Below are 25,524 nucleotides of genomic sequence, written 5' to 3'. Positions count from 1 at the left end.
CACTCACACGCCCCAGCCCCTCTCCCCCAGCCCGGCTCAGTCCGAGCCCAGTCCCCCCTCACACCGCCCCGCGACCACAAGGACCTCACTTCTCTCCCAGCTCCTCTCCAGCTCTTTTTGTGTCCCCAGAGTGGGCCGGGGGCCTCCTCTGTCCCCTCAGGGCACGGAGACACCAGGGCAGAGCGGCATATTCCAGGCACGTCCCTCTCCCTCGGCGGAGGGGGATGGGAAGAGCAGCAACGGAGCGGCACCAGCCGAGACGTCAAGCGAAGGAAAAACAGGGACAGGCGGGAACTACGCGATAGGAATCGCTCCCCACTTCCATCCCACAGCCCCAGGGCTCCCGAGGCGGGGAGAACAGGAGGGAGAAGGGCTCCCCCTCAGCGCTGATCGGGCGGGACGCTGAGGGCGTTAACGCGCTCCCCCCGCGCCGGGGGCGGCCCGGCACCCACCTTGAGAGTGGGGTACTCCTGCACCTTCAGAGTCATTGAGAGCTGAGCGGCTGATTCCTGCACCGCCATCTTGGATCGGGCACCGGCCTCCCCCCCTCCCTCCTTTCCCTCCCGCCCTCCTTCCCAGCGCGTCCCGGCGGGAGCTACCTACGGCGCGCGCGGCATGCCGGGAAACGGCGCGCGCCCCGCCCCGGCCCTCATGGACACGGGCCGAACCAACGCCGCGCACTCCCCCCCGTCACCCCCCGCCGCCGCGGCTTGGTACGCTCCGCGGGGGCGGTGACGGAGGGAGAGCGACGGCGCGCTGGCCAATGAGCGGCTCCCTCCCTCACGTTTCCCTGCCGTGAGTGTTGGCACCGCCCCAGAGCTCGGGGAGCCGCGCCGGAATGGGCAGCGGTGTGGGAATGGGCGGGGCCACGTGGATGCGCGGACAAATCAAATGGGATTACGGCATCGGGATAGGCGGGATTTGGGGGTTATGGACACCCAGCCACTCAGTGGGGGCAGAGACCGATTTCCTATCGCCCAATCAGAACGTGCTCTGGGGCTCTGTGGGCGGGGCCTAAAAGTAAATTTTGCTGGAGACTTCAAACGGCCGTTTTAACACCCCCGAGGTGTCCGGGAGGGGGGCGGGGCGCGGGGCGGGGCGCGCTGTGATGGACAGCGCCGCCAGCTAATGCTGTAGCATCTCACGTTGACGGGCAGGCCGCTGACCCAATGAGAGGCGCGTCTGGGGAGGGCGGGCGGGGCGGCGGGCGGCGTGTGGCTGTGTGTACATCGGGAGAGGCGGGGCCGCCCCCCGTGAGTTCCGCGGGGCGGAGGGAGCGAGTGGGAGCCAGTGAGGCGGAGACGGCGGGAAGAGGTTTAAATAGCGGAGACGGCGGCAGCCCCCTGCCCTCGGCTCCCCGGGCCGGCGCCGAGTTTCCCCGGTGAGCGGAGGCGTGGGGCGGGCGCAGCTCCCGCCGCAGCCGGGCCGGTCCCGCCCGCCCCGCGGGGGACTGGGTGGGGAGGGGGGGGTTGGCTCCGTTCGTCCGCCGGGGTCTCTGGTGGTCCATTCGTGGCTCCCGCTGCCCTCGCAGCCGCTCCGGGGAGCGGAGCTGCCGCCCCCGGTGCCGCCGGGCGCTACAGGTGCGGAGTTCGGGCTGCTGTGGCCGGTGCCGGGTGCGCGGGCTGCCCGCGGGATCCCCGGCGAGCTGTGGATCTCCATGGCTGCGCTCAGAGGCTTTGCGTGACCCGCTGACCTCTGGCCGGTCCCTGTAAGGTGACAAGCACCGGTTTAAGCGAGCAGTAATTCCTCTGCTGGACGTACGTGAGTGTTTCCATTAAAAAAAAAAAAAAAAGAAAGAAAAAAGGGACGTGATCCTGCAGAGTACCTACTTGAGTGTGTGCGAGGGAATAAAGCCACTCTTGGAGCGTCAAACCTGATCTAAAAGCTGCTTTCTGGGTAATGCGTAGAGGGCAGTGTCTCGATGTTCGGCTCCTCGCTGTGACCTGGGCACCTCCGTGCGTGACACGGGGCTGGGACAGACCTTCATCACACCAAGTTTGCAGCAGAAGGGAAATGTGCCCCTAGGACCTGTACGTGCAGGAAATACAAACTTTATTCTGCTGCTGAAGTCGGTGTCAAAAGTGGCAGCAAATATGCTTCAAGCAGTGTGCTGCTAGTCTGAAGCTTTAAAGAGACCCCAAAACCTGAATCTATCAATAACTGTGATGGTTTTTTGCTCTCTAAACATTGTGGTTATGTTTTTACTGGTTTGTAAAAGTCTGTGGGAAAATAAACACCAATACTTCCAGGAGGAGCAAACACATTTAACTTTCATGGTTTGAAAGAGCAAGTATGTTTCTTAGAATATTTGGTGGCATTATTGCTGATGTGCATAGACCTCATTGCACTGAAAGTATCTGTCCACCACAAAGGCATGGGGCTAAATTAAAGGCAATGTGGGAAGTCGTGTAGTTGAGTATTAGATTCTCTTCAGCTCTCAACTCTGAACTATTCACTGATATTTACTCACAGCTGCCCTAGCATTCAGCCTTGTGCTGACCATAACCATGTTTAGGCGAATGTATGTCTAAACATAGTTTACCAAGCCCACACCAGGTGCAAAGCCTCTGTTTGAGAAGTGTATTAGTAAAAACCTTTGTGTTAGTTACACCTGGGATTAGCATTCATGCCTAGACACGATCTTGGGACCAGATCCTGCAAGAGGATTTTTATAAGGGGGATTTTGACTATTAAGGTTCTGTGCAGGGAATGGTTTGCCCTGAGCTGCTTGGGTGGAGGATCGAAAACTTTGCTCAATTGTTGCTGTATCTGCAAACATAATTATGTGGCATTGTAAAATATTCCTGTTCTTCCTGTCTGTCTTAAATATCCTGTAAGCTAATATTTAGAAGGAAATTTGCTCTTCAGTATTCCCCATGATTAATGGTACTGAGCAGCTTGAACCTGGCATACCTTAACTCTGTGATGCTTATAGGGACTGAAGAAGTGTGACTTGCCATGTAATTGATCGAGTCATGTATGTATTTGTCCAAGACGCTTATTTGCAACAGGTTTTGTTTATTTGTAATCTCTTAATGGTCCTTTCTGATAGTACAGGAGCTAGTTTAATGTAACATGGATACTCTGTGGATACAGGTTATGTGCTCAAACTGTATCTGTCTTCAAACTGGAGGGTTATTGGTGAAGCTTTGGCAGACATTAGTAGCCAGAGCTAAAGGGGTTGCTTAATGGAACAGATGGCCAAGCAACCATCATGTCAGAGAAAACAGCATGTATTCGTGTATTCTTAGTTTAACACAAGAGGGAGCATGTCTAATCTTTAACCTTTAAATATTGCAACTTCAGGGAGGAAGCTTGAAGTGTTGAGTGTCAACTAATTTATGTTCAGGGCTCTATGTGCAAATATTGATACAACCTATGCATATTTCTGGCATGTTTTCAGCTTTAGGCTGCAGCTGTTGATTTATAGTGTAAATGTTGGTGTGATAAATGGGGGGATGAGAACTAAGCTAATGATCTTTTGAAGTTGTTAAAACCTGTAGTTTCCTGCTAAATTAAACAATATATTTATGGCTATTGTTATTCCTGGGTATGGTTATTAATATACAAAGGTTGTACTTTTTTCTTTAATATTAGGTTAATATATGTCTTCTGCTTAACCTACCATACAAACTTATAAAGCCGAGTCTTAATTTAATTAAATTTAGTTTAATTGCCTATATACCTTTGCTTTTAGAGTTCTTATAAATCTTACCCCTTTATTCATCAATAGGATGTATGAAGTTGGATCTACTAAGAAGTTTTGTACTATATCATCTATATTTTTTCCTTGTCCCCTGGTGTCATAAAAGGAAGATGAAAAATCAGCTTCCATTTTGTGTTTCTTGGTATTGTCCAGTTGAATCATAATGTTTGTCCTCGTTCAGTGTCTTATAATGTGAATTAGCAATTAGTTTAACTTGAGCACTGTGCACAGAATACTCCAAACCTTTAGGAGAACTTCACTCATTTGTTTCCAGTAGCCTTCCGCTTTGCTCCAGATTAATGATCAGAGAATAACATCTGTCTGCCATTAAACACTGCATGAAAATTATGTGTCTTTCAAGAACATAAACACTCTGTGTGTTATTTGGTGGAGCAGAGCAGAATCCTCAGCCTCTGCTTTCATACACTGAAGAAAACTGCTGTGGATTGAGATTTTACCCCGCTTGCTTCTCTTTCCTCTCCGTGGCCATTGTAACCCAGTGCCAAGGTGGCAGAAGTGAGTGGGTGTGTCACCATCGTGTCTCGTATTTGCAGACCAGACTGGCCTAAGGCAGGAGTGTGAAGGCCTGTGCTGGTTCACAGGTTGCCCCACTGTTCAGTGGAGTTCCCTTCCTCCGAGCGGGTGGGTGTGGTGGTATTGTCCATTATAATGGATTCTCCACGTTGTCTTGGCTATTCCATATCAGTCAAGACTTGTGCTTTGGTTTTCTTGCCCAGCAGGCTTAGGCTGCTGCACAGTTTTTACAATAAAGACGTAATTTTACTTTAAAAGAAGGTAGTAATACGACTGTATAGCTCGTGGTTTGGAGTTATTTTCTTCATTTTGTTATTGTAACTTTAAGCATAACTGAAAAGTGTCTTAGTGTATCTGGCTTGTGTAAAAAGGCTGGCAAAGTTTTATTTCTGTATCTGAGAGGAAATTGCCAAGAGTAAAAACCCAACAAACAGACAAAAGAAAAAGCCCCCACGACCAAAACCTGGCGGATAACAACAGCAGCAGCGATTGCCCTGATGTTCCACAGTTTAGAGTGTAGCTGTAAAGTAGTAAATACGCATAAAACGCTTTGTTTCCTTATTTTAACATGATTATAAGGACCCTTTCCTTATCTGGGGAAAATGCAGATGCCCTCAGCAGTTTGGGTTGCCAAGTTACCATAATGAATTGGGGTTGAGACCTCAGTAGAGGCTATGCTGGATCGTCTGTGGGAGCATTTTCATCTATCTGGTACCAATCTGATACCTTTCAGGCGCTGTGTGTGTAGAACTTACTTAGAAATTATCTCATGTTTATGCAAACCGGGTTTCGATGTTAACGTATGTTTTATATTGCTTTTATTTAAAAGAAAAGGAGGGGGGGCATTCACAATGTAGGTCAAATTCTTGTGAAACCTCACTTTAAAAAAAAGGACTTGGATTTGCATAAAAAAAGGCATGTGGGACTGCCTGACGAAGTGCACAGACTCCTGTAACTTTCTGAATGGTCTAAATGGGTGATTTAAAATACCAAGGGAAGGGGGTTTACCTGCAATATTTTTGACCAAAAGCATTTTTTTCTTTTTTTTTTTTTCTCTTTCTGTGTTACAGCCCCCTGAAAATGGGGGGGTTTAGAAAGAAAGTGCTGACACAGCCTTGACTACAGAGCAGTGCCCTGCGTGCTGCTGCAATAATTGTCCAGGCAGTGTTTTCTGCTTCCCTGCCATTGTGCTTTACATTCCTCCAACCCATTCCATTTTTAACTTTCCGAAAGTTTGGTATTATTGCGAGCCCCCGGCGTGTGTGCAGCCGCCGGAGGAGCGAGGTTGGCAGAGTAGCATGGACTTGTTAATCTCAGCCTGATCTTGTCAGCAACAGCAGAGCAGAAGGGAGAGGGGAGAGAACTCCGGCTGGGGCAGCTCTCCAAAGGTTCGTCTCGTATTTTTTTTTTTTTTTTTTTTAATGCCTAAATCGCGTCTCGGCGGGGGAGCAAGCGCTGGGTGTGCGGAGCGCGGGGGCTCCGCGGCGGGGCCGGGAGCGCGTTCGGCCGCGGTGTTTGTGTGCCGGGGGAGGCTGGGGCTCGGAGACCGCCGCTGGCTGTCTGTCTGTCTGTCCGTCCGTGTGTCTGTGTCTGTCTGTGTGTGTGTGTGTGTGCTACGGCCGGGAGACGCCGAAGGAGAAGAAACCCTGTTGGTTCTCCATGCAAATGACCGCTTTGGTTGTAACAAAAGCCTTGATGTTGGGCTTGGAAAAATGATCTGACAGTGTAACAACCCCAGGCCACTTTCGCCATGTTTTTGTTTATTCATGTTTCATTCCGTTTTCCGTAGCTATCTCGCAGATGTTTCCAATTTCAGTGTTTCTTGCTGGTTTTGTTGTTTTTTTATTCCCCCTCTCTCTTTTTTTTTTTACACCATCGAGCCTTTTTGGAGTTAGCAAGAAAACGTGTGAAAGAATGTTAACAAAACAGAGAGGTGTTGCAGATGTTTATACTTGAGTTCTTGCGTTGCGCCTGGCGATTCTGGCAGAGGGATTCAGTGCATATGAAGGAACGTAAGAAGCATCTGTTTTACCTACCGAGCTTGTGGTTTCGAAATGTGCCCATTGTAACTTGAATATTTACATAAACAGATGAAGTGAGCACGTTCGCGGTGCAGTGTGGCAGGTCGAGATTCTCATTCGTTTGCTACTGTTTTTGAAGATGGGGAAGAGAAGGGGGGGGAATCCAAAAGAGCAAGGAAAGGAATATCTGTGGCACAACATGTATGCTCCTAGAGAAACTCCTGCCATCTCGGAGTGCCTTTAAATATTTGAACAGCTTCCGTTAAGTCAAATAATATTGGTTACCATGAGAAACAAAAAAGTCTAATAGAATAGTTGAGCACACTGATGAAAATCTGAATGTAACGTTGTTTCAGAATCATTCAAAGAACGGGATTAGACAGAAAACCTTGTCAATAACGGTCATAGTAACACATTTCAACATTTTTGCTTCTGAGATCCCGGAAAACAGCAGTACACACAGTACAGAAATAGCAGAGGTGGATGGTATGTTATCTTACAGTCGCATAAATTGAAATGTAATTGTCTACTAATGCTATTAAAATCAGTCTGGTTGCAGAATTTTATGTTTGATGAATGTATCGAGGCATACACAAATAAAATCTGAAATCTTAAAGGACAATGATTCAATGTCCGGAGCCAGTGGTTAAATCAGATGTGGTAACTATGGTGAGAGGTAAAGTTACTTAGCTTCCCACAGACCATGCATATGTGGATTTCTTTTCGTATAATGGAGATTAAGGAGAAAAGGATTAGAAAATCTAAAGAGAAATTTTGAGCAGGAGACCTGTAGCCTTGCTCTGGGAATTAACACTGTGTAGGCTTTTAAAAGAGAGGCAGGGTGGAAGTAAACACTCTCTTGTAATATATATTGATGATAATTCTAGAAAGGAATCTTTCTGGTTCGGAGTATCAACAGCAGCTCATGCATACAGGAACAAAATCAATCCTCTCCATATTAAAATGATTCTTCTACTCCAACAAAACAAAAGAAGAACCCAGCATAGATTTTCACATTGCCAAGCGACAGCATAAAATCAGGTAAAGTCTGCTATTCTGAATGAATTCATTCTAGGGTTTTGCAGAATGAAGCAATATTGATTTATTTGGATTGCTTCGCATTCCTATTTTTAAGCATGTGTATGATATGTGTTTAGGATTTTTTTAAACTTCAAAAATGGTGGTCATAGGAAGTAGGAAATAAAATCAGAGCTTGGTGTTCTAGCTGGTAAATATTGGGGGAGTTTGGACTGCAGCCAGAGAGACTTGGACCATGTTTCTGATTTTCCTTGAGTTGAGAGGCTTCAGTGTTATCCTGAGCTTCTCAGGGAAGAACTTCAGATTATGCTGATCAGCTCCAAAGGGTATGGGAAGGATTGTCATGCTTGCACATAAAACTCTGGGGTTCCGAGGGAGCCACCAGAGATGCTAATTAGTGATTAGCGATTTGAAAGCTTAGGAAACAGAAAGGGGAGAGGTCAGGTTCAATTTCCAGCATAGAGGGACCATTTCCCTGTAATAGTGGAAAGTACATTTACTATGAGAGTGCAGAGACATCTGGGGGACATGAGGTGTGTTCAACTTTCTAGTAATAGATGCTAAAGTGCATTGGGGTTTTGGCAATGCATTAGACACATCTTTAATAAAATACTGTGAAGTTTTGGGTTTCCCCTCCTCCCTGCCTCCACTGAGGTTGTAAAACACTTGTTTTATGAGAGGTTTGCAGGGGAACTGGTAGTTGAGCATAGCCTAGACACGTGGTGTTACGAGTTTTAAGGTGCTTGTGGATTTGCTGGAAAATACTTTGAGATTTTTGTGGGTCACAGTCTCACAGTTTCCCTTATCAGCTGCTCTAAGAGGGTACCTGTTCAGGAGACTGGGCTCACTATCACTGTGCAACAACGTGGGTTAAACCCGTGGATGGAATGTATGCTTCTAGACTTCAGGCCAAATCATAAAAACCAGACCCAACAACAGTGAAATTCACATTTGTTAAGATTGTATTCACAATAGGAATGATCAACACATTTTACTGATTTTTATTTTTAAATTGTCATTTCTTCAAAGATATTAAAAGTTCACTAATTGTATTCTGTGCTAATAAGGAGGAAGAGGAAGAAAACTAATTGAATTGCTGCTATCAGTGGACAATATTTAGCTTTTTCTTCATGTTGGAGTTGACATTTATGGAATGGTACATTGTTATTGCATTAATAATGGATTATTATTTCAGAGGAAAATTTTAATTTATATAGAGATAGCTATTTTAGATTGAAGCAGAAAGCTTCCATATCTGGAGCAAAACTTAGATGTAGCTATTGATGTGTAACAATTCATTTCCTTTTCAGTGTGTTTGGAAATTGTTTTATCATCCTCTTTTATTAGGATGTATTATATTTAAGAGCAATCTACTTGATATTTCAGGCACAGGATGTTGTATAACCTAACGGATAGGAATAGTGGATTTGGAAGAAATTGTGTTTTTCTTTCTTTGCTGTTGGATTAAGGCAGGTCAATTCACCTTTCTGTTTTCCATCTACAAAACAAGTGTAATGGTAATTCCTTCAATATCTACTGATGAAATTTTGAGATAAGCAATATTTTGTCTTACAGCAGCACATATGGTGGATACTGGCATACTTGCATCAAAAGTCCTAAAACATTAAAAATAATTAAAATATTAGAGAGCTGAGTAATTCCACTGAAGTCACTGGGTCTGCTGAAGTGATTAAGGGTTTTCAGCACTAAACATTGCAATATTTACATTGTGCCTTTTGAGAACAGTCATGGAAATTCTCCATTGGGATGTGAAGTTTGAAGTGCTCTCAGGTATTTGAGAGATGATTCTTGCTCCCTTTGCACATTGTATGAAGTCATGTAAATTGGTTTCAGGTGCAGTATAGAGTATATGGGGGTAGTTTAATGCTGAAAATGGTGAGATAGTATAGAAAGAGTTCAAGTAGACTGTCAGCCTGTACAAATTATTCATCCCAGGTCCCAATAAGGCTTATCATTTGTGACTTGCCAAATCTGATCAGTTTAATCAATTGCCAGAGAAGAGCATTTACATATAAGACTTGATGACAAAATTTAGGAAATCATAGTTTGAAGTACAAGTTGCACCTTATGTTTTCACAGTTTCCTTCATGTGTGACCCTGCTTCAGTTATCTACTCATATTTTTGTCTTTGCAGACAGCAGAGTCAGTGTTTTGTTACTGAAAATGATCACTTGGTGTGGTTTGGTTTGGGGTTTTGGGTGTTTTTTTGATATAATTGAAATAACCCCTAACACTTTTAAAACGATACTTTTAATTTTCTGTTTAAAAGACAAGGTTTTATTCTAAAAAGAACTCTAATATTAAAAACCAGTTTTTCCAACGGGATTCCATTTGAAAGTACTATTTTTCTTCATCTGGAGAATAAGGCAATATGGCTTAGTTTGTAAAATTTGTTCATACAATGGTATTTTCTGAGTACAGAGTGCCTGGAATATGTCTTAGCACATAAAAAATAGAATAAATAAAAGCTTTTGTATCCAAACAGCTTCTGTTTATATTTCTGAGTAAGAAGTGTGTGTGTGTGGATAAGGATTCTTGTAGCTTTGAGAAACTGAGTGTATGATTTGTCTTGTAAATTATGTCATTCATTATCTTGGTAAATCTTTGAGCAGCAGCTACACGAGTTTCCCTTTAGAACAGTAAAGATCAGGTGGTGTTTCTGTGGAAATCATTCTAACTTACATTGTGTTCTTGAAGTATTTCTCTACCTTTCTCAGGTATCTGTGTCTGGGTTTTGTAGAGGAAAATTAACCTGGGGTAATGTTGTGATCTGGTAATTCCTGTGTGAACTGGAATATAGTCCCAGTGTTTTGCAAGGAAATAGTGATGGTTTGAGAGCTTTTGCATGCCTTTTTGTTTTTTGTAGATCTTTCATAAATTCCCTGCTTTGCTTACTGATATGCCTCCGGAAAGAGTATGGTGTGACATTTTCTCATATCTTCTTTTGAACTGTAAAATGTATGTGTATCTTTTCTGGTGCTTTGTTTATGCTGAGCTGTGACAGACAAGTAGAGATAAAAAAATGCTATACTTAAAAATACTTAGAAGTTGTCATTTAAAGAATATATTATTCTAAGATCCTCTCTTCTTTCATCCTTCATCTCTGCAGTGAGGGAGTGGTATCAGGGGGTGATAGTCACTCTGACTTTTTTCTGACAGATCACGTAAGTGATGTGAATTTGATCTAATGCAGTTACTATATCATTCCTCAGGCCCTCTAGTACAAATAGATACAAAAAAAAGGTCCATGGTATCAACTTGAGTTGAGAGGTGACCAGTGGAGCTGAGACTGTGAGAAGCAGGAAAAGAGATATGATGTTGCATTTACATTGTTGTGCACAGGTTGATGTGTTTCCTCAAATGTTGGCACAGAAATGAAAGAAAAGATCCTGTTTACTTTTAAGGTCAAAGTATCTGGGAAGGATTCTCTAGAGAATCAATTGCCATTTCCCATTTTACTCTATGACTGTGGGATAGGAAATGGATTTTGCAGATTTTTACCTCCTGGGAAGTCAGCTTAAATAAGGTAAAGATTGTTGTAGAGTCGTTGGACCTTAAAAGTTAAGCAGATAAAATAATTTAATCTATTTGGGATAGAGTGTATTACTTTTAGCCCTTTGTTGGTAGACTAGTTAAGATGTCAAAAACAAGATATGTTCATCCCTGTTGGAGTAATTAAAAATGTAACTTTTCTGATCCTTATAAAACTATATCTAAATCAACACACTTGCATCCTGGCTGTATGTCAAGGTTTCTGCACCTTACTGCTACTTAATTTGAATGAGACTTAATTAAATCTATGTCACATTGCTTTTAATTTGAGCATCTCTACCCACCTAATTAAGGGAGAACCTAACCCTGTGGAAATGCTAAAAGCTTGTACAGAAAGGATTGCCTGCTCCTGCTATGTCTGTGGGCAGCAGTATAAACCTAGCGAGGACAAGAAGTTATCAGTAGAGTGCACAAGTTGAAGGAATAGATAGTTTCAAGTTTCTAATTAGCATTGCACACCAAAGTTAGTAGATGCACATATAAGTATGGCAGATATTTCCAGCAGTCTTTAATGCCATTTAAAGTTTTGTATGTTAGCATTTGATTTTGTTCTGTATTTGACTACATCTTTACCTCTGTTCTGCATTGTTTCTTTCAGTGTTTGTAGTTGATTGATAGTGTTTTGTCTTGCAGTAATGTGCTCTAAATGCATATACATAACTTTCTTTTTCTGATTTAGAGCCCATTGGCAGTTTCTCTGCCTGCTAGTAACAGGTTTCTTGGAAATGCCAGTAAGATTTTCTGTTCCTTTGGATGTGTTTCTAGCTGGAGCAATGTCAGAATTGGATAAGGAAAGGCACAGCAGTCTGGTCTTGAGTTGGTTTGTAGCTTGTGGTTGTTCAGATCCCTCTTGGGAGAGAGGGACAGTCTAATAGCAAGCCTGAAGATGTGAGTGTTTTCTGTAGAGGTCTGCAGGATAAAATGCTAAATTGACCCTTCTCCTAACCTATGGGCAGCATGTTCTAATGAGAATTATGAGTACAGTCTGGGAAGTTCCTCAGTGTGTTTATGATTGCTTCTGCCTCAATAAACAACTCCTTGCCAGCTCTGTTCTATCCCGGTGCTTTGATTTTGTGGGCAATTTCCGTCTGCATAATATTGATGAGTCAGAGTATTGTCAGCTGGAGTACCTCAAATTATATGAAAGGACATAGAGTACAAAATATTTTCTAGTGTTTTGAGAAAAGATGATGACATTCTGACAATTGGAAGGTAAGGCTGAAATGTACAGGGCACCATGCTATGCATTTCTGATGTATGTTTTGGGAGCAATATCCTCAGCTGGACTGGAGTAAATTTTGGGAAGCCACTTCTCTGGTTGACAGCCATTTCCATAATGCTATTTACAGGGAATTCTAACAATGTCATAATTGGAAATTAATGTTTGATAAGAAGTGATCTGCACCTGGAACAGTAACTTTTTTTAATACCTGGTGACAATATTCCAACTCCTTCTTAAAGTTCACATTCGTGATACATTTAATGGCTTTGTGTTATAAAAAGTGAGGGCTTTTGTGTAGTCTCAACTGTTACTTTCAGGTTGGGATGACTTTCTATCCTGAAAGGTGTTGTCTTAATTTAATCACTTGGCTTTAAATTGTAATTGCAATTAAATTAAAACATGTTAACATTTACCATCCAGTTTTGCACTTCGATGATCTTTGTGGGTCTCTTCCAGCTCAGGATATTGAATGATTCTATGATCTTTCTCATCACTAAGGTTCACAATGGGGTTTTTTTAGGGATGCAGGCAGTAATTTCTAAGAGTGTGCTCACTGCAGTTTCAGTCATCTTTCCTAAATTCGTAATTGGCATAAAATTGGTCATAGTTTGCAGTGACCAAGTTTGTGTAGTTCTAGAAGAAATTATTGTGTGTGTGTGGCAGTCCAGGAAACCAGTGTATACTTGAAGCTGCTCTGAGGGCTTTTTATGAGTCTGTGGTTATTTATTGTAACCTATAGAAAGTCTTTTATGTTAGTAGGCTGTTACCCAATGCTAATTAAAAATGACAGTCACTATTGTTGCAAACAGTAACCATTGACTATGCAGTAAAAACATCTGAAGAAGCCTATTAGCTGCAAAATGGCTAAAAATATGTAGTGCAGATATAAATTTGCCCCATCATCCTGAGAAGTTTGCCTACAGTAAAGAACTATCCAGTGTTTTTCTCTTAGGTTTTTTTTTTGTTATTACCAGTCTTTGCATGTGTTTTAGAGCCTTGAAATGAAAGGTGATGTAAACACTAGGTATTAAAAGGATCAGATAATTTTAATGTGATTTTTGAGAGGTATTTGTAGAGTTCCAGCTTTGACTTGCAGCACTTTGATAGCAAAAATGTTACCTATTTCATCAGCTTGGGAGACTGCAGTAAAATTTTAATTTAGAAATAGTGTTATGCCCAGCTACTTGTTAAAATAATCCTATGTATTGGTTGCAGTGCCATGAAAGTTTTACACAGTTTGCAGTGCAGTTCAGTATTTTTTAAAATTGGTGTTCACATTGATGTCAAGACTGACAATAAAAATGGGTCTCATAAAAAGCAAGATAAGGCAGCAGATTGTAATTCAGCATTATATTTTTTTAGTTGTTCAGCATTGATGCCTACCTCTGGATAGGACAGTTAACTCGAGATTAAATTAAAACTAAATTCTGTTCAAATTTTAAATGAAATAAAGTACTGGCACATTAGCTGTCACTATGCAGTAACAAAGAAATTGTCTTTTATTATGTGTGTGCTGATTCTCTAAGGAAGAATATTGTTCTTTCATAAAACCATTATGAGTAATGGTGTCTATACAAAATGCGTCTATATGGGGTTTTAACAAAACAGTGATGTATCAAAGAAGGTGGTTTCCAGCAGTATTTTCTTGTCAAATGCAGTGCATCTCTTAAGCTTTATGGGTGCAGCTTGCCAGCAGAATAAACAAACACCCTGTCACTGTTTAGTTATGCTACTAAAAGAAATAACATGACATTCAACCAAAAGTATTTTACATTGTCCAAGACAAACATCCTTGGCAATTGGCAGTCGCACGTCCCAAAGCACACTCTGTGATGAGTTTTCCCTCTTCAACACTGACTCTGAAGTAATTGGGAAGGTTATGCTAAACAAACATCAGGGGAATTCCTGCTGCAGTTCTTGTGTGGGTAAAGAACCCAGATCCAACAAGAATCTGAAATTTGAATTGACAAGCCAAAAGCTTCCATTGTTTGAGTTTGCAGAGGTTCTGGTACAATTAAAAAAAAACGGGTCTTGAAAGTTTTCTGTTTTCAGAAATGTGTGGTAGAACTCTGTGAGAGATTAGTCTACCCAGCCTGGTTATAGTGCCTTATTAAACCAAGTTATAGACCAGCTTTCTATTGGACACTGTGTCAGTGTAAGGGGAAAAAAAAAAAGCTGAGGAGTGTCAGAGCATGAAATAGGAAACACAAGATGGATTCACTGAAGCAGTAGTTAAGGAACTGTGAGAGTGAACAGAAAGTTCTCTGCAAGCCTGATCTGTGATGCTGATGAATGATGGTGACACTTGAACAAACAGTAAAATGGCAGTGATGTGCTGAGCTGGTTGTGGTCAAAGGCTTTTGTGGGCTCTGAGGGACTAAGAGGTTACAGGTAAGGTGATAAGAGACGGTGGTCTCAAAAATACCTACCATTGTTTTTGTCATACTGATGAGAAAGAAGGCTCAGACTCATCAATGTCTCTGTATCCTGCTCAAAGTGGAAGCTGCAATGGATTTTTTCTCCTTCAGAGCAAAAAAGTGTCCTACAGCAAGTTCTGTAGTCACCTGATCATGTATATATGACCTTTCCTATTTTCTAGATAAAAGACCTGGGATCGCTGCACTTAGTGCTTAAAATTTACTGTAAAATTTACAGTCTTCATCTTCTCCTTTCCTTGTGGTGTGGGGATGGATTGTTTGCCAAGACCTAACACCTATTCAAGCAGAGCAGAAAATTCACTGAGCCTGGAAATAAAATCATGCATTCAAATGGCAAGAGTTGATGCAGCCCACATCCTCTCCACTGAGAAGCCTTCCCTATTCATTTTTTGCATTGCTTTTCCCTTATTAGTGATGGTTCTTTGATACCTTGTAAATCCCTTACCTGGGGAGGATATGATAGAGTCACTTAGATTACAGTGCAAGAGGGAGTGTGAAATTGCCACCTTATTTTTGTGGCTGCTGTTTTTTAAAGTAGGCATGATTCCATTTTACTGTTCTTTTTGACTGGGGATTTGCTATTGCAAGATTTGGAATGAACTACTAATAATTTGTATTTGCTTATTTTTGCTTTCCAAACTCAAGGCATTGTATGTCACAGGGTACTGTTTTTCTAAGCACAGAAAGACTTCCTGATGTAGGCTGTTTGGAGATGCATGTATTATAAGATCAATAATGTCATAAAGCATTTTAGACATGGTCATGTAATATGAGATGTTATAACAGGTGTGTCATAATTAGGTGTTTTAAAAAAACTGGTGTTGACTCAAATGTTTTGGGGTTTTTTTATATTCTTCATTTGGGATTGGGGAATATGTGTGGAGTGATGTGATAGAAAGAAGACTGAACATGAGGATCTTTGTTAACTCTATAATATACTTCATATGTGAACACAATAAAGCAAAAGAGGAGTGCTGTCAGTTTTCAGTTCTCTGTGTTTCAAAGTGTGGCACCTTCGTTGTGAGCTTGTGCATCCTTGAGAGTCAGGTTAAGAATTATGCTGTGATATTCAGATTATTAAACAACTTTCTACTTCAAGTATTTGAATGAGTGCAGGAGAAAGAGAATTTGTTCCCTCCTCTACCTGGTTTTGGGGGATAAGGCTCACACGTGATTTTATAACATTTAAACAGCTGTTATATTTAGTTCTAATTCCAGATAATTTTCAGGAAGATGGTTGGTTGTAGGCATGCACCTTAGGCAGAGGTACATTTCTGTGGGGGAAGTATGCTTTTTGGGGAGGAATTGATGCTGGAAATGCTTAGATTCTTCTTTGGTCACTGAAAAAAAAATTCAGATGAACCCTCGGGTGTTCCAGAAATTTGTGTTAAAACAAGACTCTGATATCTCAGGGCTGTGTCTCCTGGGTGAAGTGGTTGCTGCTTTTATGAGTTATAGATCTCCATACTTCAAGACAGCAGAAAGAAAATGTGTGATTTAAAGATGACATAGCAACTTTTATTGCTCTAGATTCAGTTTGTCATATTGTTGTATCTGATGCTGATCAAGTCATAGGTTAAGGTGATACTCACATTTATCCAGTGTTTGCAGCCTTCTGATAGTTTGATGTGGCTTTAATGGATTTGGATTATGGTTGATGAGCTACAAAAATGACGCAGACCTGAAAGGCAAGGCAATAACCACCACCTCTGTCTTGTGTCTTAGGTTTACAGCACAACAAAGCCCTATATATAAAGCAATATAAAACCTTGTTAACATCTGTTGGGCACTAAAACAAATCATAATGCCTTGTTCCTCTTCAAGCTGGACATGGTTTCCTCCTTCCACTTCCATTGGAATCACTAGGGGAAAATCTTGGGTACAGAAATGTGGTGTAAGTCATGGTAGGGCCAAGTGATTACCAGGACAAAATTAAGGTAAAGCCTTTGGGATTCCTTTGTATTCCTTTTTGGTTTGTGTACTAGATTTTTTTGTTTGTTACTTCTGTTTTTTTCTCTTTGTTGGATTCTGAAATTATCTGTAGTGCCCGAAAATATGAATATTGGTGAGAAATCAGCAAAAGTGTTAAGACAAGTTGTTTTTGATAAAAGTCTGTTTGACAAAATGTCCTTTTCTGAGCTAGAACAGGCAATAATGTTATATAGAGACTGGATTTTCAATGTTGAAGACCTAAAGTATGGAAATAATAAAAAAAAATTAAATTTCACTTTTGCTCTAAAGAAGCTTTGTGATTCTTTTCTAGTTCTCTAGTGATGGGCTGCTGGAAGAATTATCTTGGAAAAACAACAGCTGCTTTCAGCTTTTATTTGGGTCAGATGTTTTTGTAATATAGCATGTTTAATATTGAGACAGAAATGAATGTGTAATTATAGAAATGCCTTTCTCTGAAGTGACATAAACTGATACAGCCATGAGAGGGATGTGTGAGCTGCACACCAGTCATGTGTTGTGGTCCTGGAGCAGTAGAGGTGATGACAAAACTGTTCATAGGTATTTGTTTGCCATCAATATGAGAACTGTAGGAAAAGGAAGGCAAACAATCCAATAAGAAAGTATGTGCCAGTGTGATACTTGTATGAGAAAAAGCATCTGGTTTGTCAGTTTTCTCATTATTTTATCTGTGAAAGTTACTAATGAAATTGTGATGTATTACTTTACCTGTAGTGATACTGAGGTTGGCTAAAATATTGAGATCAAAGAAACCCTTTAACTTCTCACATTCAGCTTTTTAAAATGTTTGTTTGATGTGAGGCTGTTCTAGGATTCTTTCAAGATGTTTTGTTTATTTCTTTAACAGTACTTCATTTTACACCAGATTTCATTGCAAGATACGAAATTCTACTAAATTACATTAATTTTTAGATTGTATTAAATTGTCGTGTAGACTTCAGTCTTGGAAAACCCGACTTGGAAGGAGGAATAAAAGACGTAATTAAAGTTTAATCTGAAGAGAAGGTTACTGAAGGTCGATGTAACAGCTTTTAGGTGTGCAAGAAGTATTTGTAGAGACATGGTGGGAGAGTACAAGAAATACTGAACTTAGATCAAAGCATGAGAGAGTCAGGCAGGCTGAACTTTATTACCATCTGAGCAGAAGAATTTTTTTTTTTTTAAAGCATAATGGTACAGAAGCTCTGGGGTCCTCTGCCTGGAAATCCTACACAGTCTCTGTTACCTGAGACCTTAATCTCCTGTTTAGACAACTGTGGATTGAGGGAAGATGATCTGGGCTTGGGAAAGGAACAGGCCAAGGGACCTCTTGAGCTCTCTCTTCCAGTTACTTTTTCAATGAACCTAAGAATAGAACAGCACAACTATGAGAAGTTTTAGTACCTCTCACTTTTTTTTTTTTTTAATTGTGCTTTTTATGAGAAGTTTTAGTACCTCTCACTTTTTTTTTTTTTAATTGTGCTTTTTAATGAACATATATAACTCTGTCAGCATGTTTTGGTTTTTGGCATATGTTTTCTGGGGCAGTCAACTGTTGGCCATGAATACAATATTTAACCAAATTCCAGTGTGAAGCTGGAAGTGCTGTGAGCTATCAGTTAAAGATTCAAGCTGTCCATTTAATTAAAGTGTTCTTTAATACTTCCTAGTGTGTGCAAGGACACGTGTAGGCAGCTGGTTGGGAGCACCAGTCAATGAGTTGTGTTTTGGTTTTCATCCCTTCTCAAAAAAATCTCTCTTCAGAACCTGCCAGCTTTCCCTATTTTACAGTTTGGCTTTAAAGATATGAGATGAGCTCTGGAATATTTTTGTCCTGTGGTTGTTTTTTTGTTTGTTTGTTTTTAATTTGGCGTGGCCTCCTATTTCATGAACTCTCTGAGTGCATTTGTGTAAATGCTTATTCAGCCCTCATGGGTTTATTCATGACTATATTGCTGAAGCATTTGGGAGTTTATTATGGTCCATACTTCCACATGAAATAAGTTGTTTTATCAGAAAGTAGAGTTTTTATAGAATTTTCTTCTTGATTTCCAGAGCTGTTTGACCTACTGTTGTGTTATTGTGCAATTGCTGCCTGGGCAGTGGAAGCTCAGCATTTGCAGACCTTCTCCTTCTGCCCAGGCACTGATTTAGATGCTGAATTTCCAGGACAGGTGGGTGGGAATTGGGCTGCATGGGTCAGGCTCCACTCTCATTGTTTTCATCCCTTCATGGAGCCACTTCTGGAGACCCCCCCTTCTCCCTCCCATCCCTCCAAAGATGAGAGATTTAATGAGAAAACCTTCATGTCCTCCCAGCATGGGCTTAGTCACACCAATGAGTGAACCTAATGAGCCTCTTGAGGAGAATGGTGTATTTACTGTTCCACCTGAAACCTGTGCCCAGAAATTTGATGATTAGATTTATGTGTTTGTCCTTAAGGGCAATTCTGTCTACAGTTTTAATGCTTGTGGAATATTTTTTGCTATCTCATATGTCTGGCCAGACAATTCAAAGTTATGCTGGAGAAACAGTAACTTTACTTTTATTCTCATGGCCAGAGTGTTTAGTGAGATTTAATTAATCTGGATCTTGAGAGTTTCACCTGGAGAAATAGTATGATGAAATTGGTCAAATGAATTTTTATTAGGACACACACCACTAATGACTGTATTTTTTTATTTAAGGTTTTATCTGCTGCAAATTTTTACTCAAAGGACCTTAATTTTTTTTTCTTTTACAGCTGACTTGTTTTAGTAGTGTCTGCATGAACCTGCATTCCCTTGCTATTTTAAGGGGAAAAAAAAATCAAACTTTTGATGTGGAAATACTTAAATGTTGTTAGACAGTGCAATTGGAACTGTTCATTAATCCAAAGGTTTAAGAAGTCTGTTTCCCAGACTGTTTTCAATGGCTGATTGACAGCTAAATTCTTGAGCCTTACCATAGAACTGATTTTTTTTTTTATACTTTCAAACCTGTTTCTTTTTGTCTCCCTGTTTCTCAGTGTCAAGTTCTTGAAACTTCCTTTTGGATGATTTAAGAACTGTCTGCTTTGTGCTGCTGAACCAGCCCATGGAAAAAACATGGCAGTGCTTCATGTGGTTCTGAAATCAAGAGCAAGGCTGTTGGAATGTGCCATGTTAGTCTGGCAAGGACTGCCATTTGTTTGGTTGTTCCTAATTTAAACCTGATTTATGCCCACAGACGCTGCTAAAGCTTCTCTCTTTCCTCCCCCTTCTTACTTTCAAATGCCTGTAGAAGAAAGTATGCTTCTGGATATTGAAACAGGTGGAACCACTTAGCCAAGAAACTATAAAAATAAATTAGTGGAATATCTGGTATCTTCCCCTAGAATCATGTGGGTTCCTTTCTGGAAAAGTCTGGTCAAGTTCAGAAGTGAATCTGGGCTCTTAACCTTGTATTCTGTTGAGGGTGAGCGAGTCCCATTGTTCTCTAGATTGCCTTGAGTGGTCCTGTTGCTTGAAAATGGAGTTCTCATTGAGCCCTCTCTGCTATGCTATACATTGCTTTCAGACCTGTTCCAGAAAATGGCTCTGTGCTGTAGTAGTAAATTTGTGATGTTTATTAAAATATTTAGAAAATAAAACAGGTAAGTAACAGTATATCTATCTATGCAGAAACTCACATGCTATTTTGGAAGTAGTTGGACTCACATAAGAGTCGCGTTTGGCTATCAGAATGATTTCTGAAAATATCCCCTGTAGAAAGAATTGATATTAACTTTAACCACCATAGATAGGTGGTATTACTCTGTTGTTCACTTTGCTTTTTCTGTTACTTTTTATGCTGAACCTCTCCAGTATACTAAAAATTAACAAAGAATAGCTATGTAGTACCTAAATCTTAAATTATAGCTTATATGGTTTTACATTTATTCTAGAAAAGTTGGAAAGGAATGTACAGACTTTTGTAAATGTGCTTGCAGATTGTAATTTAAAATAATGAGTATCTCATTGTGTTACTAGCATTACTCATAAATCTGCATTCCTTGTTTTTCATTCTCAGTGTGTATGTTGATACAGGAAAGTTGCAGGGACAAGTATGCTGATTCTCAGAAAAGTTTATGAAGTTTTGCTTTCTGCAGTTAAAATTTGTCTAATTCCCAAGTGCTTTAAATTCAAGTTTGAAAATACTTTTTAATAAATACATTTTAATGGTGTTTTTGAGTAAATTTGCAGTATTTTAAATCATATCCTAGAACATTTTTGTAGTTTTAAGTATTTATAGTGTGTGAGTATTTGCCACTAGAAGCCCTTAAGAATTAGTTGTTTTTAAAGACGAGGGGAAAGGAGGAAGCTAACAAAATGCTTTAATTTGTCTTGAACTTTTCTCTCACTTTGAAATATTTACAACGGTGACACTTCTATATGAGGATTACACATTTTTTGCTAAAAAGGTATGAAGAAAATAAATTTCAGGTATTTGAAAATGAGAAATACAATTGTAGGATTTTTTGATCTTTCACTAGGGTCTTGGGGGAGAGTTGCTTAGAGTCAACTCAGCACAACCAGGATGGAGAAATTAAACAAACCAGCTTGTGAAACTTTGCAGTATACTTGCTGCTTTCTGGAAATACCTAGAGTATATGAAAAGCACTTGGGTGTTTAGTTCTATAAAAGCTGGCTAACAAGTTTTGTGTTTCACTATTTATTTTATTTACAATACTTGTTACTATTTGATTGCTCGTTATTTTAATTACAGCCAGTAAAGCAACAACAAACTGCCAAAAATTATACAGACTTGAATACTGTTTATTGTTTCCCAGGCATGAGCATAGGAGCTGATCTGATTTGCAATACCAAAAGTGGAACAAAGAGATGGAAACAGTGTTTCAAACAAACATTTTTGTTTGTAATATAGCTCAGTCAGGGATTTACTATTTTAAAAAAAGTAAATGAAAAAGGCTCAATTTAATTTAAAAAGAAGCTTTGCAATTTTCTCATTAATGTCATTTTAATATTGTTGGAACATGCAGTTTGTGACTAACAATTCCATCAAATACATTAGCCAAGTGTTAATTTTATACTAGTGTGGGATGTTGCAAAAAGAAAAATAAAGGAAAGATGAAAAACAAAGACAACTTGAAAATTGACATTAAAATGAAATTGCATGTAACATTAACAATCTCGACAATATTTTGGAGAATTGCATCGAGAAGGTTTTTCTCCATCTCAGAAAAGGGTGAGAAGAATGAAGTGTATCTCCAACTGAGGAACATTTGAAAAAGGAGAACAGTTATTCATGCTTTCCAATGCTTGTTGGAAATTTGGGAAGATTGCACTTGGAATTTTATCTGGTTATTAGTTTATTGGAATTTTGCCCCAAGTGTTTTCATCAAAACCTGAAAATAATCACGGCATTCAAATAGAAACCTCAAAAAGTCGGTTAAAGAGGTTCTGGCTATGAGCCTGTAGTCCATTAAAATGACATTGCTGTCAAAATAAGAACAGAGGAGTTGAAAATGAAAATAATTGGACTATTGAATTATTCAGTTCTTTAACCCTTCCCATTCCCAACGTGAAGATCAGATGCTGAATTGAGACCAGGGGAAATGAGACACATGGTGGCAGGAGAAATGAAACACTGTTCTGACGTGTCATATGTGAAAATACAGTTTGATGTTCCTTCCTCCCTCCTCCTCTATTGAAGTCTAATTCCTTTTGGCTGTATTAACTTTACTAATGACGTAAACTTCTTGAAAGGTGGTTGGGGTTTTTGTGGTCTTTTGTTTGATTGTTTGTTTTCTCTTTGATTAAAAAAACGCAAACATTTCAGCATTGTGTTGTGCTGTGCATTCCTGTGAACAGTTGCATCAGCATAGCTGGGAGTATTTATGGAGTGAAGCCCTAAGGCCTGCTCTTGTTGCCCAGAGACAATTTATATCTGTTTGTTTGGTAGTCTCTGTCCATCATTGTCACTGCCCATGTGGCAGAGCTACTATGGCAAATATGAAACTTTGCACTGTCAGTAATGGTCCGTGTGACAGAATTTTTATTCCTTCCATTAAAAAAAGGGTGCTGGAGGGCTCAGTGAATGCATAGTGCATGCTAAAATAATTTGTGAGGTTTCCAGAGTAAAGCCCTCAGAATGTGGTAAATGGATATGCTGTTCACTATGATGACATCTTTTGTTATTTATCTATATATTCTGTTGTCAACGGAGTTTCTGCTTGATTCAGTGTGCTGGAGGTGTCACTTGTTGTTTGTGTCAATTTCTGTGCAGCCTGTTTGTGGCAGCCCAGCACTCTGGTTTGGAGATGGGGCAGTGTAAAACTATGGTAAGAGAAGTCATTGCTTTTGAGCTCTTTTACCTTGTGCTGCAAAACTAGGAGTGTGTATGGTTTCCAGGAGGTGGGTACTTTTCCTGGATAGATCCGTTCCTTAGGATGCAGCAGGGGTGGGTATCAGTTAAAATCAGAAAAGCTGTTTTCTGGGGAAACGAGACAGATGTTTCTTCTGCTCTTGCACTGCTAGAAAGGTTTGTGATGGCTGTTTTTTTTTTTTTTCTGGGGTAGTTGCCAGCTTTGGCAGTCTGCTTCTGAGCCAGTCATTCGTTTGGGTACCACGTGTAACCTGATCCAACAAATTGCCTCCAAGAGGGGAAATCCCATTCCCCCTCCTGAAGCCCTCACTTCCTTCACATCAAATCTCCTGCTTGCCAAACGAGTTTAGCTCACTAAGTCAGCAGAAGTCAGTAATTTTGTGGTTATCTTAGTATTATTGTTGTTCTTTGGGATATGTTGACTTGCTGGATAGTCAAATACCGAACTGTACAAGTGAAGAATGAGTTCTCTTGTATGGGAGAATTGAAGGGAGACACTTGATTACCTTCTTTTCAGCACCTGTGACTGACCATACCTTTGGAATGGTGTGATGTACTTTAAGGGCTGGCATATTTGACTGTATGAATTGTCCCCATTGACAAGTCAGGTGTAACAATCTTATATTGGTTATTTGAGTCATTTAATACCTCTAAACTTAACCCTCTTGTGCCTTAGTTTCATTATTTTGCAGATTGTAAAAGATGCTTTCTTCACAATACATATTCTGTGAAAATAAGTGAATGTATGACTATTCAGCTATTACCGTTGAAAGTGCCACAGAAAAGCACATTTTTTGGGGAGCAGGATTTGAGTAGTGTACAATAAATAAATTATTGAGGAATAAGATGGGATTTCTCTCATAAGGTTTCTTCCTATTTAGAAAAATGCAGAGCATGTTACTTTCTAATTTTAGTGTTTCCTAACTTTGATATGCCTGATTTTGCACCCTTAATCATGTTAATTTAATCTGATTTAATTGTGTCAATTAAATTTTCTGTGCACTAAAATGTAATTGATCAGGCACTGAGAACCAGCCTTAAAAAAAGAATTTGAGATGCATGTAGTAACCATGGTTTTTTACTAGTCAGTAAGTTTTGCATTGATTTTAGTATAAGTTAGAGAAAATAACTGCTGATTCTTTGGTTGAATATTAAGTGTTTTTTGAGTGTTTAAACACTTAATTCCCTTATTTCCCTAATATATAGCTGTTAAATATGAGAGTTATGAAAAAATTAACCAATATAAAACTAGAACTAATATAACGAAACATTTTTGCTATAACCAGTGATAAAGTGATTTTTAACTAGCAGTTCCATTATCAGGGAGCTATCTCGTGGTTGCTTCCCAAAGATCAGCTTAAGAAGTTTTTCAGGATTTTGTAGTTGATGACAAAACTGTGACACTAAGTAGGAGAGAGAGTAAAACCACAGTCAAATTTTTTGCTCACTCTCATTCTTTTAGCCCCTGTTTTCTGTTCTCTCAATGTCATTTTGATTCTCGTGCTCTTAAACCCAGTGCTTCTGCCTCTTCTCTGTTTGGGGTGAACAAAGCTCAAGGCTGTAACCACTGCCTGGGATGTTCATCCCCTGACCTGGCTGATGTGCAAGTGTCAGACCTTGGATTTCCAGCAGTTTGACAGTCAGAGATAATCAGAGCTATTGCTGCTAACCAGATGTTTTGCCAGCCTCTGAATGTGCTCTGGACAAGAAGTTTTCAGGAGAAAATCCAGCTGCTGCTTTGAAAAGTGACCCTAAACTGCTTTTTGGGGGGCTGAACTACCTAGAATATTTTTGACCAACTGCAAGTCTATCAATAAAAGTTGAAACTTCCTACTTAGAACTGAGTGAACACGTTTTCTGTGGCAAACAGGAAGTTTAAACGCAAAGTTTAAAGAAAAATTAATTTCAGCTCTTGACTTTCAATGGTGTGTAACTGGAGAGTAGCAAGGGACATTGTAATAAAGAGAGGATTACAGCCACGGAAAGCAAATGCTCATTCTCAATGCTGTTTTTTCTAAAGTCTTCTGAAGACAAATCTGTGTTTTCAGAGCCCACATATCTGGACAGTGGGAGGATGTTTGATCATGCTGAGAGTTTAAATTTAATTTTTACTTTATTTGCTGGAGAAATTGTAATTCATGCTTGAGACTTGACAATGTAAGAAATTTATGTTGCTGGAAAGCATAACAGATAGACTGATACAGCAATTCAGGCATAACAGATGGCTGAGTTTCAGGAATGGAATGAAAGTTAAAAGTGAGATTATAAGCTAGGTATGAAGTACATCCAAAGACCTGATGCAAGAGAAAATACTAAGAACTGCTTCAAGGGTCACTATTGGGCACATTTAAGAGTTTATTTTTTCAAGCTCTTTATAGTCATATGATGATTATTCTATAATTGTGTTCTGTGAGTTTAAACTCTATTGCTCTGTGCTCTGATCCTGGCTGTGATAAAACAGATAATTTGTGAGAGGCTGGAGCACTGGTGGGCTCCCCTGCAAAGAGAAAAAAGGTTCTCTGCCTTCAGCTCTTTAATGACATCGAGGAATTACAACATACTTTAAATAGAAATTCAATAACGAATTGTAGAGTAGAACAACAAAAAATATATTTACATGGGGAATACTTTGAAATGGAAGTCCTTGACTAGCAATCCCAATTATTTTTTGCACAGCTGCTCACATTCCAGCAAAAG

The 25,524-nt window shown here is 40.0% G+C and overlaps 2 protein-coding genes across 15 annotated transcripts in view; one reads left to right on the top strand and one right to left on the bottom strand.

The window, feature by feature from the left end:
* The window catches only part of MAEA (macrophage erythroblast attacher, E3 ubiquitin ligase), a 49,584-nt gene extending 48,783 nt beyond the window's left edge, over positions 1 to 801 (bottom strand). The window contains exon 1 of one of the 7 annotated variants that reach the window (XM_088163019.1): positions 604 to 801. Coding sequence is in view for 2 of the 7 variants with exons in the window: in XM_014895216.2 (XP_014750702.1) it covers positions 453 to 521 (69 nt within the window). In the remaining 5 variants the exon portion in view is untranslated. Of the gene's footprint in view, positions 1 to 84; positions 281 to 452 lie in introns of those variants that run through there. The other 6 variants (XM_088163017.1, XM_014895216.2, XM_014895215.2 and 3 more) reach the window with 6 other exon arrangements.
* A 459-nt stretch (positions 802 to 1,260) lies between these two features.
* CTBP1 (C-terminal binding protein 1) overlaps positions 1,261 to 25,524 on the top strand; it is a 234,332-nt gene continuing 210,068 nt past the window's right edge. For 2 of the 8 annotated variants that reach the window (XM_088163002.1, XM_088163000.1), the window contains exon 1: positions 1,261 to 1,381. The gene's annotated coding sequence lies outside the window, so the exon portion shown is untranslated. Of the gene's footprint in view, positions 1,382 to 5,150; positions 5,629 to 25,524 lie in introns of those variants that run through there. The other 6 variants (XM_088163015.1, XM_088163009.1, XM_088163001.1 and 3 more) reach the window with 4 other exon arrangements.

Source organism: Sturnus vulgaris, chromosome 4 (genome assembly GCF_052056855.1).
Source record: "Sturnus vulgaris isolate bStuVul1 chromosome 4, bStuVul1.hap1, whole genome shotgun sequence".
NCBI classification, from domain to species: Eukaryota; Metazoa; Chordata; class Aves; order Passeriformes; family Sturnidae; genus Sturnus; species Sturnus vulgaris.
The sequence above is the reverse complement of the archived record's forward strand: the minus strand, read 5'-3'. Positions and strand labels throughout refer to the sequence as shown.